The sequence below is a fragment of the Barbus barbus genome, assembly GCF_936440315.1.
Source record: "Barbus barbus genome assembly, chromosome: 49".
NCBI lineage: Eukaryota > Metazoa > Chordata > Actinopteri > Cypriniformes > Cyprinidae > Barbus > Barbus barbus.
The window spans coordinates 10,468,563-10,481,547 of NC_136727.1; the positions used below are offsets into that span (position 1 = coordinate 10,468,563).

The window sequence follows — 12,985 nt, forward strand, 5'->3', positions numbered from 1 at the left end:
GTGTATTGATATCTTTCAGATGAAATAAAATACGTTCTGACGTTCATTCATTTATTTCATGTTTATTTCGAAATGAAAAGACGATTGGTTCACATATGCCATTTGAACTGAGGCAATACAACGATCAGTAACGACACATTAAAGAGTCACAAAACGGTAGTCAATTTATTCTTTAAATTTCTTTAAAAATAACAAAATTTGAAAGCTGAGAACTTGTTTCATACCAAACCTGCTCTGTTTTGTCTGTTGGCAGTTTCCTTTTTACCTCGCGATGTATTTTTCACTGCGCGAGAACATGATGTGTGGCGTGAGAGTGCCATGGCTTGTCAGACATAGCAACAGTAACTAAGGAGGGTGGGTTTTCGCGAAGGGTCAATTGGGAGATATAAAGTCGCAATAATGAGAAAGTGATCATTTTCAGACATAAAGTCCCAATTATAAGACAAAAAATCACAATTTGGAGATGCAATGTTGCAGTTAGAACTAAAGTTGAAATAATGGGCAAAAGGCTGCAATATAGAGAAAAATTAATTGATAAATGTGAGATATATAAATTCTCAATTATAAGAAAAAAAGTACCAATTATGAGACAAAGTTACAATTGTGAGATTTTTTTTTTACATTTTTCTTTAGATTAAATGCCACTTGATTTGATATTTTGCATCTAATGCAATGACATTCATGCATCTTGTGGTTTAAGTGTCCCCTTAAACAGTGTAAATAAAGCTCAAGTATCTGGACACTCAACAAAACAGATACTTAAGCACGTTTTTCTTTGGGACAGATGCATTTCCGAGAATTTCTTCATAGCACACATTTATATGAATACAATATTTTGTGGAACTCAAAGACATGGCGAGTTTATATAAAAGATGGCAGGATTTTCTGAATTCTCAACAGGCTCTATGTAATGAAACTCGAAACAAGGGGAGAGACGGAGCAGCATGCAGTGAAGGGTGAAACAGCCAGTGAATCCGAACTCAACTAAATGACCTCTGCTGGAGGAAAAACTAACGGAAACAGCCAGATTGAGTCCGGAGTATCTTTACGCACACACTCCATGGCCCTGACGATGATCACGCCTCGTATAATTGGGAGAGACTTGGAATTTGTAGCGGTGCCTGCGGTTTCGGCCAAAGCACATTAATTAGATTCGGATGTAAATAATGCATGCTGACTAAAGCTGGATTTTCACCCGGCATTAAACATTAATGTTCCCTGTTGAATTTGGTTTGCGGGGAGGATATTTGTACTGATGATGCCTTGAGAACGGACTGCTGCCAAAACCCATCGCGCTAAAACCACACCAGTTAGACATGCTTCAATCTCAGCCTAAGGCTCGCAACGCTCTAAATTTTCAGAGGTTGGATCCCAATTTGCTGTCTCTTACTATGCAGCTTTACTTGGCACAGATATGACAGACATTGATATCCACTAAAAGCCCTAGAGCAGGAGGCAGAATACATCTCAGCGCTGTGACCTCTACAGCGACCCTCCCACTTTTGTATTCCAGAGAACAAATCGTGTCGGCAACCTTCCTCTTCGGCACCTGTGCCTGAAGAACCATTTGCTGCCATATTGTTTTTCTTTCAAAACAATGAAAAAATAAACAGCAAGCTGTTGGAGAACGTAGTATGCCAAGGGCATTTATCTTTGCACCAAGTGGATGCCACATTTGATTTGCGGCGAATGAAAGCCACACTATGAGGGTTAAAAGTACAGTCCATTCAGTGATGAAATGTATACTTGGATTCAGCTGAAGAAATACCAAAAATACATCCTTCCACTAATTTACAGTGGATAAAATCTCTTGTTTTTTTTATAGGCCTACGTGATTTTATTTTTTATGTTTTGCTCTGTTCACTTCCTTTCATGGGTGCTTCTTCAGCCATGAAGAATCTTTTGGACATGAACAACTTTTCACACTTTTTTTTGTCCACTAACAAATTTGCACTGTCTAAAGGTAATGTCTAGTGACTTTAAAATCAACCCATGAGACAAATAAGTGGTTGAAGTTGAAGAATAAACATTAGATTGACCTCTCGGTTGAAAGATTGACTTCTTGGCCAAAAATCTATAATAGAAGAAACTCACTTTTGTGGTTTCACATCACCCAGTTCTACATAAACCAAGTATAAAATAATACAAAATGTAATTAAGCCCTATTCTAAATTAAGCATGAGCTTCACCTACTTCACATACTTCAATTAAGAAGAGAAGCTGCATGGTCTTGTGTAATTGTCCTTGCTTAAACTTCTATTAAGCTTTGGATGAGTGTATTGTACCTTTGGTTGGTCCAGTGAAGCTATCTGTGAAGGTCTGGGAATATGAATGATCCATATAAGAATTGCTTGGACTCTTTATCTCCTGTTGCGCAGCCACCAAGACCAATTCTTTCTCCTGTTCCAAGAGTTCTTCTTCTGGATCTGACGTGGAGGGATTGTATGAATGTTCCTTGATATTAGGCTCCACGATGGCATTATCAGCACCAACTTTGCTTGTTATAACTCTACTTGGCTTCGTCCTGGCAGGTGAGACCATTTCTGAGGTTCCTCTGTAGAGGCTGGACTCCGTGGCTGGTATCTCAGGTTCTCCAGTCCCAGTCCAGTACCTAAATGGCTTCATGATTGTGTTCACAAAGTTGGAAATGACACTGTTGCTGGTCTGAGCTTGCGTAGAAGAAGAGGGCGTGGTTGAAGACGGGTCAGGAGACACATCAGGACCATCTGAATCATCGGTCTCCTCTTTCGCCGAACCCCCTTGAAGGTTCTCCTGCTTTTCCGCAGCATCGTCTTCCCATTCTACAGACCTTTCTTCAGGTCCAAGATGGATTACAACATGCTCCTCTGAGATTTCTGAAGACTCGTTGTTTATGATGGACTTGAAGTCTTCTTTCTCAAGATCGACCAGACCGGTCCAAGTTGAAGGCTCAGGGAAGGCTCCGTTTCTTTGGAGCTGCACCTCTTCGTCGCTTGAAGAGTTCAAATTGGAGTTTTCTAGGGTTTTGTGGAGTATCGCCGCCTGCTCTTCAAAATTCTTCTCTGAAAGAGGAAGATAGTCTCGTTAATGGTGGCATTGACAGATAAAACTACAAAGCAGATATCCATACAGAAGTCCGTAATACGAAGTTAACCTAATCCTCATTTCATACATTTTTCAGATACTCCTGACACAAGGGTGAAACTCTTGATAAATTATTCGGATGTATGCTGCAAAATTATGTAAATGGGATGTAAAAGAATTTTTCATGAAACTTCTCAAAGTAAAAAAAGAAATCTCCAGCTCATCATTGAGATCGAAACCCCCCAAAAAGATTAAAAGATCTTTGTATGAATATATGCTTGTAGCAAAACAGAGAAAGGCCAGAAGTTCAACCAACTTTGATAGCAGTAGGCGTCAAAGAGGTCACTAGTGTCTGGGAATCCGGTGCGGTTGGGGTTGTGGTAAACGGTTCGTACTCCTGGTTCATCTCCTCCGCAGTTACGCCGGGGCAGGTTGATGGGGTAACGCACGCTGCCATCTGCCAGCCATCCAGGGTCACAGCGGTCTAAGCCACCCTGCCAGGCCAGGTAGAGCTGCCCGACCGTGGCCAGCTGAGCTCCCAGAGTGTGGCAGTGAGTGGAAGCAGACGCCAGGCTCAACTTCTCTGGCACGCTGGTGTGAAACACTTCACCTAGAGAGAAGAGATGTAGTGCTCATTATTTATAAGTGCTAATAGAATGCTGCTGTTTGCAACATGAGACCTATAGATAAACTTTATAAAGAAATTAAATTTGGTAATATATTCATAATATTGTTTAACACATCTACACTGTAAACCATGTGATTGCTAAATATAGGAAAAACTTCAAATGTACTTTTTGTAACAACGAGATTTAATGTATTGTTTATTCATTTTTACGGAACCCCACAAACGACATGCAGGAAAAAAATAGTGACGCGTGCACACAACTTAACCAGAGGGTTAATTCGTTCCCTTGTTTTAAGTAAATTGTTCCCACAGTATAATTCACAGTAACATTTGCTTAATTTGATTTGATTAAACTAAAACGAGACCACGATGTGACCATGACCATGTCATGTGCACGATTTAGTAAAGCGAAGGAAAAAATTATTATATTGTGCGCACAATTTAGTAAAACAAGGGAACAAATTATTACATTGTGCGCCTCATATATTTTTTCCCCCTGCATGTCATGTTTGGGGCTTGGTACATTTTTGACTGTATTTCTAGAAAATTGGAAAATTAGATTTTTAATGGGAAAAGGATGTTTGATTATTTTCATAAAATAAAATAAAATACAAGACATTTGTCATGTTAAAAATAAAAACAATATATAGCAATATTTAATAAAATATTAGATATATACTAAATAAAATACTGAATGTTTGTCATGTTGAAAGTAAAATAAAATAAAATCCCCCACAATGGCAAAAATCACTTTGTTTTTCTGTAACAGATCCAATTTATGTTAATATACAGTAATATACAAGGACAAAACTAAATAATTCTAAATAAGTCCACCCAAAGATGGATAGATGGGTGGATGAATGGATAGGCAAATCGATAAGACAAATAAATAAACACGTCAATTAATAAAACATTATATCTATTAAAAAAAAGTTCTGTAAAAATACATAAATTAATAAATTACACCAATATGACAGGCATTAAACTTTTAAGACATTCAGGAATACTAATTCACAGCAAGAGGCAGGGCCGTCACTCCTGCACGAAACAAATGGACATGCACTTTTAAAAAAAAGAAGCATGTTATAACTGTACCCGCTCTGGCATAGACCGTAGGGCTGAGCTAAAAGCATGGTGACCTACTTAGATGTTCTGGGAGTTGGGACATGAGCAGGTACATGCATCGCCGCCATCTGAGGCTCACAAGGACATTTAAAGACAGTTTTTGAATGACTGAGCTGTAACTGAATGCATCTGCGGTACCTTGCAGGCCGTTGGCAAAGCAGTACACATCGAACATCTCGTCGGGGTCTCGGCTGCCATAGTTCCTCACGCCAGGTGAGTCCTCCCTGTCGCCAAAGCAGCCGGGCCGAGGCGACTGGATGGGATACCTGGGTAAGGAGCCAAAACAAACCAGGAGTCATTTCCAAGGAGGGAAGGAGTGAGTAAGATAAACTGTGCAATTACTGGAAAGCACATCGATTTGGATGGCGCAGGGGTGCCGGCTAAAATCTGATTAAGAGATTATACATGGCACTCCAGGGTTTCCGAAGAGAAATAGCGAATAGGGGTTCTCACGCAGCCCAAATATTGAAGTCAGTTATATAAAACCATTACAGCAGCCCACATATATTCCATCCCAGTCCAGAGATCTCTGATGTCTCCATACGCTTGCGCTAATTGCACGTTTGCGTCTTCACTGATATGTAGCCAAGCTTCTCTGGAGATGGCCCAATTAGAGCTCTTCCATGCAGGGAGGGGAAAACCCACTCGCGCTTTTATTCGGTGAGGGCCGGGCCTCGCGGCTCAATTACGAGCTGACAATATGAGGTAGATATGAATGTTGAAATCAATAGCCGCCTGACATTCAGACAGGGAAAAGTGATTGGAGGTGGCAAGCCTGAAGAAACGGGCTGTAATGTGGTCGATACATAATAGATATTACGATTAATTAGAACGGCTGATTATTAAATTGCTTTGAGTCCCGGATTCCTTCTGAAGAAAGTTGCGCTATTCTGTTTCATGCAAGGGGGACCAATTTATCGGCACGGCAGCTCAAATTTTCGTTCTGATCTACAAAGTGATAGTTTTATAAGTAACATTAAAAGGAAGATTTAGAAATTAGCTGGGGAATAGAATTATGTAAACATGTTCAAAGACTTCTTTGCTCCCAAATATATACTTGTTTCTGAATTTGGTCCACAAAATTGAAGAAAAGCAAAAGGTCTTTTAGTAAACCTTTACATCATGTACTTCGTATACTAGTATGTAATAGACCTGTAACTCTTACACACACACATATATATTAGTGCTGTCAAAATTAGCGTTAACGCATGCAATTAATTTTGTCCAATTTAACGGTGTTAAAAATATTTAAATAAAGATAAAATATTAGACATTTGTCATGTTGAAAATAAAATAAAATTGAATATTCTATAAAATATTATACATAAAGCAAAAAAAAAACATGTCATGTTAATATTAATTACAGAAATGTTATTGAATATTATAAATGTACACAATAAAAAACACTGTACTTTTGTTCTGTTGAAAATACAATAAAATAAAATAGATGCTAGACATTTGTGACCCTGGACCACAAAACCAGTCATAAGTAGCATGGGTATATTTGATAGTAATAGCCAAAAATACATTGTACGGGCCAAAATTTTCGATTTTTCTTTTATGCCAAATAATCATTAGGATATTAAGTAAAGAAAATAAATTTCCTACTGTAAATATATCAAAACCTATTTTTTGATTAGTAATATGCATTGCTAAGAACTTCATTTGGAGAACTTTTCTCAATATTTAGATTTTTTTTTGCACCCTTAGATTCCAGATTTTCAAATAGTTGTATCTCAGCCGAATATTGTCCAATCCTAACAAACCACACATCAATGGAAAGCTTATTTACTCAGCTTTCTGATGTATTTAAAACCCTTATGACTTGTTTTGTGGTCTAGGGTCACATTTGTCATGCTAAAAATAAAATAAACATTAAAATGTTTAATAACATATTATAAATACACTAAATATAATGGAACAGAATTACATAAACAAACCAAAGACGTCTTAAATGCTAAATGTAAAAGGCACATTTCCAAATCTGGTTCACAAAAAACTGACTAATCTCTTGTTCTGACCTCACAGTCTGGTCCGACAGCCAACCAGCATCGCAGTTGTCGTAGCCGTCATCAAAAGTGGCCTGAAGCTGGGCCGGCGTGGCGATATTGGCAGAGTTCTCGAGACAAACTCTTTTGGCGTCAGTGAAGGACAGCGCGTAGCGGTTGTGAGGCACGCGGTAGTGAAAGATCACTCCTGTTTGGGGAAAAAAGTGCATAATGGGAACCATGCATAAACTCTGTCCCAAATGAACAGCAATAATATGTGTTTAACTTAAGAAACGAAACAATGCAGGCCCCTTGAAACACTTTATTTCCTGAATTTCACTTTCATTCCTGTTTTTCTGCCATTCCTCAATCCTGTGAGAAAAGCAAAAGACAGGAACACAGTACAAAAGAAGCGAAATCCCAGCACCAGTTCTTTGACCAGTTAGAGGACGGACTTACAGTCCGATGTATAAAGAAATTAGATTCCTGGGATTGCTTTTGAACTGTCCGTCTGTTATTGCCAGAACACATGGGTTTGGAGTCCCTTTCGTCCTCTACTCTACACACCACGTCCATAACCTCCACTGTCGGCTGCCATCCCGGGAGAACGCACAAACATGAAAGGGACAAAGGAAAATCCTCAAAGCTAGGTGGGCCAATTTATGGCGAAACACTTCAGACGACGTCTTAAGAGGGAAAATTTCAGTCTCCTGAGCAATACGGCCTGTTTTTTACCCAACTGTGGCAGCTACGCGTGACGGCCCACTTCAAAAGGGCATGGGAGGAAAACGTCTCTCTCATTTTTTATTTGCTTCCTTCCTTTTTTCGGCCTGCTTCTCTTTTGTGCTTCCCATTGGAGTTTAGGACAGACTCGGAGCTTATAAAAATATTCACTGTCTGTGACAAACTTCTGGGGATGAGATATGCGAGACTCTCGTCCACTGAGGAATGCCGCATCTTATTAGAAAAGGGGGTCAGAGTTTCCATATCTCATTTCCCCAAGACATAATCCGGGGAAGGTCAGATTTGTGACCAGTTAGCTAACTGTTTTGTTGAATGTCTGTAATGTTTCACTGAGTCTTAAATCCTAGCTACACTTTTTCTTTTTAAAGGTGCCATAGAATGGAAAACTGTATTTACCTTGGCATAGTTGAATAATGAGACTGTCCATGGAAATGACATACCGTGAGCCTCAAACACCATTGTTTCCTCCTTCTTATGTAAAACTCGTGAATAAAAAAGACCACTGAAAAATAGGTGAATCAGAACATAACACCGACTGTGACGTAACAGTCGGGATCACTAATAGTTACACCCCCAACATTTGCAAATACCCGCCCATGTTATAGGCCAGCCGCCAGCCGAACCATCAGAAGTTTCAGCGAATGATGGCAGATCATGGAAATAAATGTTATGTTCCAGGCTGTGCAGGGATGGGTTGGTGTCTGTATTCAGAAAGGCACGGAAAGCAAATAACGCGTTCTAATAAAATAATGCGAGCCACTAAAGGGACATGATTAGCTCCTTGCTAGCAGAAGCCTGTTACATTACAGTACATAAGATTTCACTTACTACATAAACAGAGTAAGGAGAGATGACTGATGATGATAATGAATGATTTACAGATCCTGAGCACCACTGACAAGCATCTGATCTTGTAAAATGTGTGGTAAGTACAGCTGCTCCATAGTATAAACATAGTTTGTGTGATCTTGAATCTCGAAAGCGAAAGTGAAAGTAAAAAGCACTCGTGCATTTGAAAGCAGTTTCAATGCCAAGCATATTAATAGCGGCTTCCTGATGCCTGCATTTTATATACAGTATAATTACCCAACGATATAACTGCGAGAGAAAGTATTGAAATATATATTTTCCTCCCTGTGCTTCCTTCCTGTGAGCTACTGAAATGAGCCACACTGTGAAACATCCAATCAGAGCAGAGCTCAACATTATTATTCATGACCCTTCCAAATAAGCCAATAACAGACCATTTCATTCTAGGGAGAATTCCTAGGGTTGTAAATGGACATGTAAAATTGTTTCTGGAGATTTTTTGCCCTTACCTAAGTCACATACCTTCTGTGTAGATATCAGAGAACAATTTAAAATATTGTATCAATGCATTCTATGGCACCTTTAAGCAATAGTTCACTCAAAAAAAACAGAAATGTATCATTACATCTCTTGCTCACCAATGGGTCCTCAGCAGTGAATGGGTGCCATCAAAATGAGAGTCCAAACGGCTGATAAAAACATCACAATAATCCATAAAACTCCCAAGTCCATCAAATAATGTCTTGTGAAGATGCGTGTTTGTAATAAACAAATCCATTAATAAGGCATTTTAACTTTAAACCGTCACTTCTGGCTAAAATACGAGTCATAATCCATAATAACGCCAGTGGAAAAGTCTGTTGTTCTCTCACATCAAAATCCACCAATATATTCTTTCTCTCCAGATTCAAATGAGATGACTTTTTCCACTGGAGAAAGCAATATTATGGACAAAAGATGCATATTTTAGCTGGAATATTTTGTTGTTAAAAACAATGTTAATTATGGATTTGTTTCTTACAGCTTTTCACTTCACAAGACATTAATTGCTGGACTGGAGTTGTGTGTATTACTTGTGGATTATTGTGATGTTTTTATCAGCTGTATGGACTCTCATTCTGACGGCACCCATTCAATGCAGAGGATCCAATGCTGAGCAAGTGATGCAATACTACTTTTCTCCAAATCTGTTCCAATGAAACAAACTCATCTATATCTTGGATGGCCTGAGGGTGAGTCGATTTACAGCAATTTTTCATTTTTGGGTGACGGTTTCCTTTAAAAAACAAGAAAAATAAATAAAATAAAATAAATAAATAAAGTTTCCAAAAGTGGGTTTTCACAGTGATGCTGTAGAAGAACCATTTTTGGTTCCCCAAAGGACCTTTCAATCAACAGTTCTTAAACTATTTTATAGTGAAAAACAGTGAAAAACAGTTTATTAATCTAAATCTTTATGCTGTATAAATAATCTTCCATAAATGTTAAAGGTTCTTCATGGAACCAAAGATGCCATTAAAGAACCTTTATTTTTTACAGAAATGTTCTACTGCGTTAAACAGTGCAATGTTATTTTAATTAAATACATAATTATGCAATGAATATGACTGCATCTGTTTGCACGGTGTTATTTCACATGAATACAGGATTAAAAAAAAATAACATCAAGAATGTTTTTTTGAGGAGGTTTTACTTATTTAACACAGATTGTGGTCAAATGTGGTCGAACTGCATGTTATTTTTTATTTTAAATATTCCTGTAAATTGTCTCGAATCTTTCCCTTCATTAATCAGTACTTTGTCTTCAAAAATACGTTGCTGTAACAAAATAAGGTGTGAAAGCATCTAAGGTTAGTGAATGCTTTAATTGGCAATGTTATTGCTATTTCCATAAAAGCTCGTAACAGTAATGGGAATTTTTCATGATACTGGCTGCCAGCATGTTTCAATGCTTTAATTGCTGAGCTAAAACTAATGAACTATTCAGACGTGCAGAGGAGGAGGTTTCAGTACATGAGTATCCGCATGTATAATATTAATAATGCATTTTTTAAGTCACTCTCTCTTCAGAGAAGTAATCCTTGTTAAGTTTTGCAATCAGAAATTATGACTTCATCATAATGGTCATAAATTTGTTTCCCTTTGCTGCTTAATGCTCTCTAGGCCCCGTTCACTGTAATCATGTATATGTTTAACTTCATATTTGATTCCCTGCCTATATAAATATTTCAATGCAATTATTTTTTTCTGTGATAGTGTTTGTTTTTACGCCATACAATTATATATTATAGATTTTTAGTTTTTTAGTTTCTATATTTTTAGATATTTTAATTTAAAATGAAATTTAAATTTAGATATTTTATTTTTCATATTTATTTGTAATTTTTGTCTATATTTTTATTTCTTGCTTATTATTCTTTTATTTAGATTTTTTAATTGTGTATTTATTTACTATTATTTAATTTGCCATTTAATTTTTATTTTTTAAATATATTTATTTCATTTTATTTAAATTTTTATACCATTTTTATTATGACTATTATTATTTTTATTATTAAGTTGCCTAAATTTACACATTCTGTTATTATATATTATATTATTATATATTAAAAAATATTAATTCAATATATTATCTTGTGATTTTACATTATTTTTATTATGACTATTATTGTTTTTTTTTTTATTACAATACATTTTATTACAATAGCACAATTGCACCAAATTTTGTTAACCTATAATAAACGTAATCTACTTTTGCACTTAAAAGAATGACATCAACTTAATTGCTGTGTAACTACTGCAGTACATTTAGCACCCAATTAAATCAGTTTGCTTAGTGAATAAAACTAGTTTTTCGCTCTGAATATTGTGTTGTGTGTAAAAATGCTGCGACTGTTTGATAAATTCACCCCATGAACATTTCCGCTCCACAGCCTGACGCAAGCACAAGCACTGTGCTGCATGCTGGCAGCGAATGAAGTCTAACTAACTTCATCAAGGTTTTGGCAGAAATCTGAGCGTGCAAAAAATGTAGCAGCTGTTTGGTCCATGCCTCCATGGTCTGATCTGATGGAAAACGCCACCAGATGTGCAGGAAAACCAATCCTCAGCGCTGAAGACTGTAATTACAGCCAATTTTTCAGATTAAATAATATATCAAGTCATTCAGAGAGAGCGTTTCACCCAGAGGCCTGCGAAACCACTGAAAAGAGAAGTTAATCGCGATTTGCGCAAAACATAAACTTTGAAGTTCACCCCAAAATGGAAATCCTATCATTTGTTGTTTCAAACCTGCATGAGTTTCTTTCTTCTGCTGAACACAAAAGAAGATATTCTGAAGAAATTTATGGTCCCCATTGACTTCCATTGTATTTTTTTTTCATACTATGGAAGTCAATGGGGACCATCAACTTTTCAGCTCTTCAAAATACCTTATTTTGTGTTCAACAGAAAAAAGAAACTCATGCAGGTTTAGAACAACTATCTCTTTAAGACAGCAGTAGTTTTATGATGAATCTGATTACTATAATCACAGCTGCGTGTATTAGCATTCTGCGGTGCGCTACATTACCTGTGACCTGAAGGGGCACTGTATCTTGTTCGTCGTTAATGCCGACCACGACCTCACAGCGGTACATCCCCGAGTCGCTGGATCGCAGGCCTGTCAGCACCAAGCTGGCGTTGTAGCGGTTCTCTGGGTATCCCGGCAAGGTCACGCGGCCCTGGAAGGCTTTCTTCACCTTGATTATATTGTCTTTAGCCACCAGAATCGACTGCTCCTTCTGTAGGCCGTCCAGGCCACGTTGACCCCACAGTTTGGTCCACTTGATGCGGGGGGGTTCATTTGAAGGACTCGGGCGCAGGGTGAAAACACACGGCAGGAGGGCCGTACCTGAGACTGGCTCCTGAACCCGCTGGTGAGTCACCTTACGCATGTTCACCACAGTATCACACCTCACCATGCCTGAGAACAGAGAAATAAATGGCAAAACTGAACAGATTCACGACTAATCTTGAGCATTTTGATGAATAGTGTCTCATAGTGTCTCAATTTCATTCTGATTTCAGTTGTTCTCTTCAGCTTGTGTTGCTTGAGATGTTTGAGTTTTATTTGCATGTTTTTTTTTTTACTTTGCTATTCTATTTAATTCATTTTTTCTTTTGTTGTTGTTTACTATACTGTATTTACAAATTGTACAGCACTTTGGTACAACATTTGTTGTCTGTAAATGTGTTTTATAATAAACTTTAACTTGAAATAATCATATAATATTTCAAAATACTGCAAAAAAAATAATTTACTCATAAAGAGGCTACTACCATTTCTTCTTAAAAAAATTTAAATAGTTTTTAATATTACTTGGAATAATTTTCAAATGAACTAGGCCTACTTTGTTCAGCCAATATGCAGTACTCAACAGAGCACACTACATTAAAATCCAACAGACTCCATTTGCCATAAGAGGATTGAACCAGAAGAAATTTTTAAAACTCTTATTTTTATTGTTTTTTTATCAAATTATGAGAATATATTAGGGCGGGCAAATCGATTAATTGCAATGAATCACATCCAAAATAAAAGTTTGCGTTTACATAATATGTGTGTGTGTGTGCGTGCGTGTGTGTG

The 12,985-nt window shown here is 37.3% G+C and overlaps 1 protein-coding gene across 1 annotated transcript in view; it reads right to left on the reverse strand.

Annotated features, from left to right (window-relative positions):
* Positions 1-12,985, reverse strand: part of LOC306867579 (neurocan core protein-like) — a gene marked incomplete at both ends in the record, with an annotated part of 112,455 nt that overhangs the window by 85,004 nt on the left and 14,466 nt on the right. Inside the window, 5 exons of the mRNA XM_079413328.1 lie at positions 2,286-3,041; positions 3,380-3,673; positions 4,955-5,082; positions 6,838-7,012; positions 11,930-12,322. Coding sequence (XP_079269454.1) covers positions 2,286-3,041; positions 3,380-3,673; positions 4,955-5,082; positions 6,838-7,012; positions 11,930-12,322 — 1,746 coding nt within the window. The remainder of the gene's footprint in view (positions 1-2,285; positions 3,042-3,379; positions 3,674-4,954; positions 5,083-6,837; positions 7,013-11,929; positions 12,323-12,985) is intronic.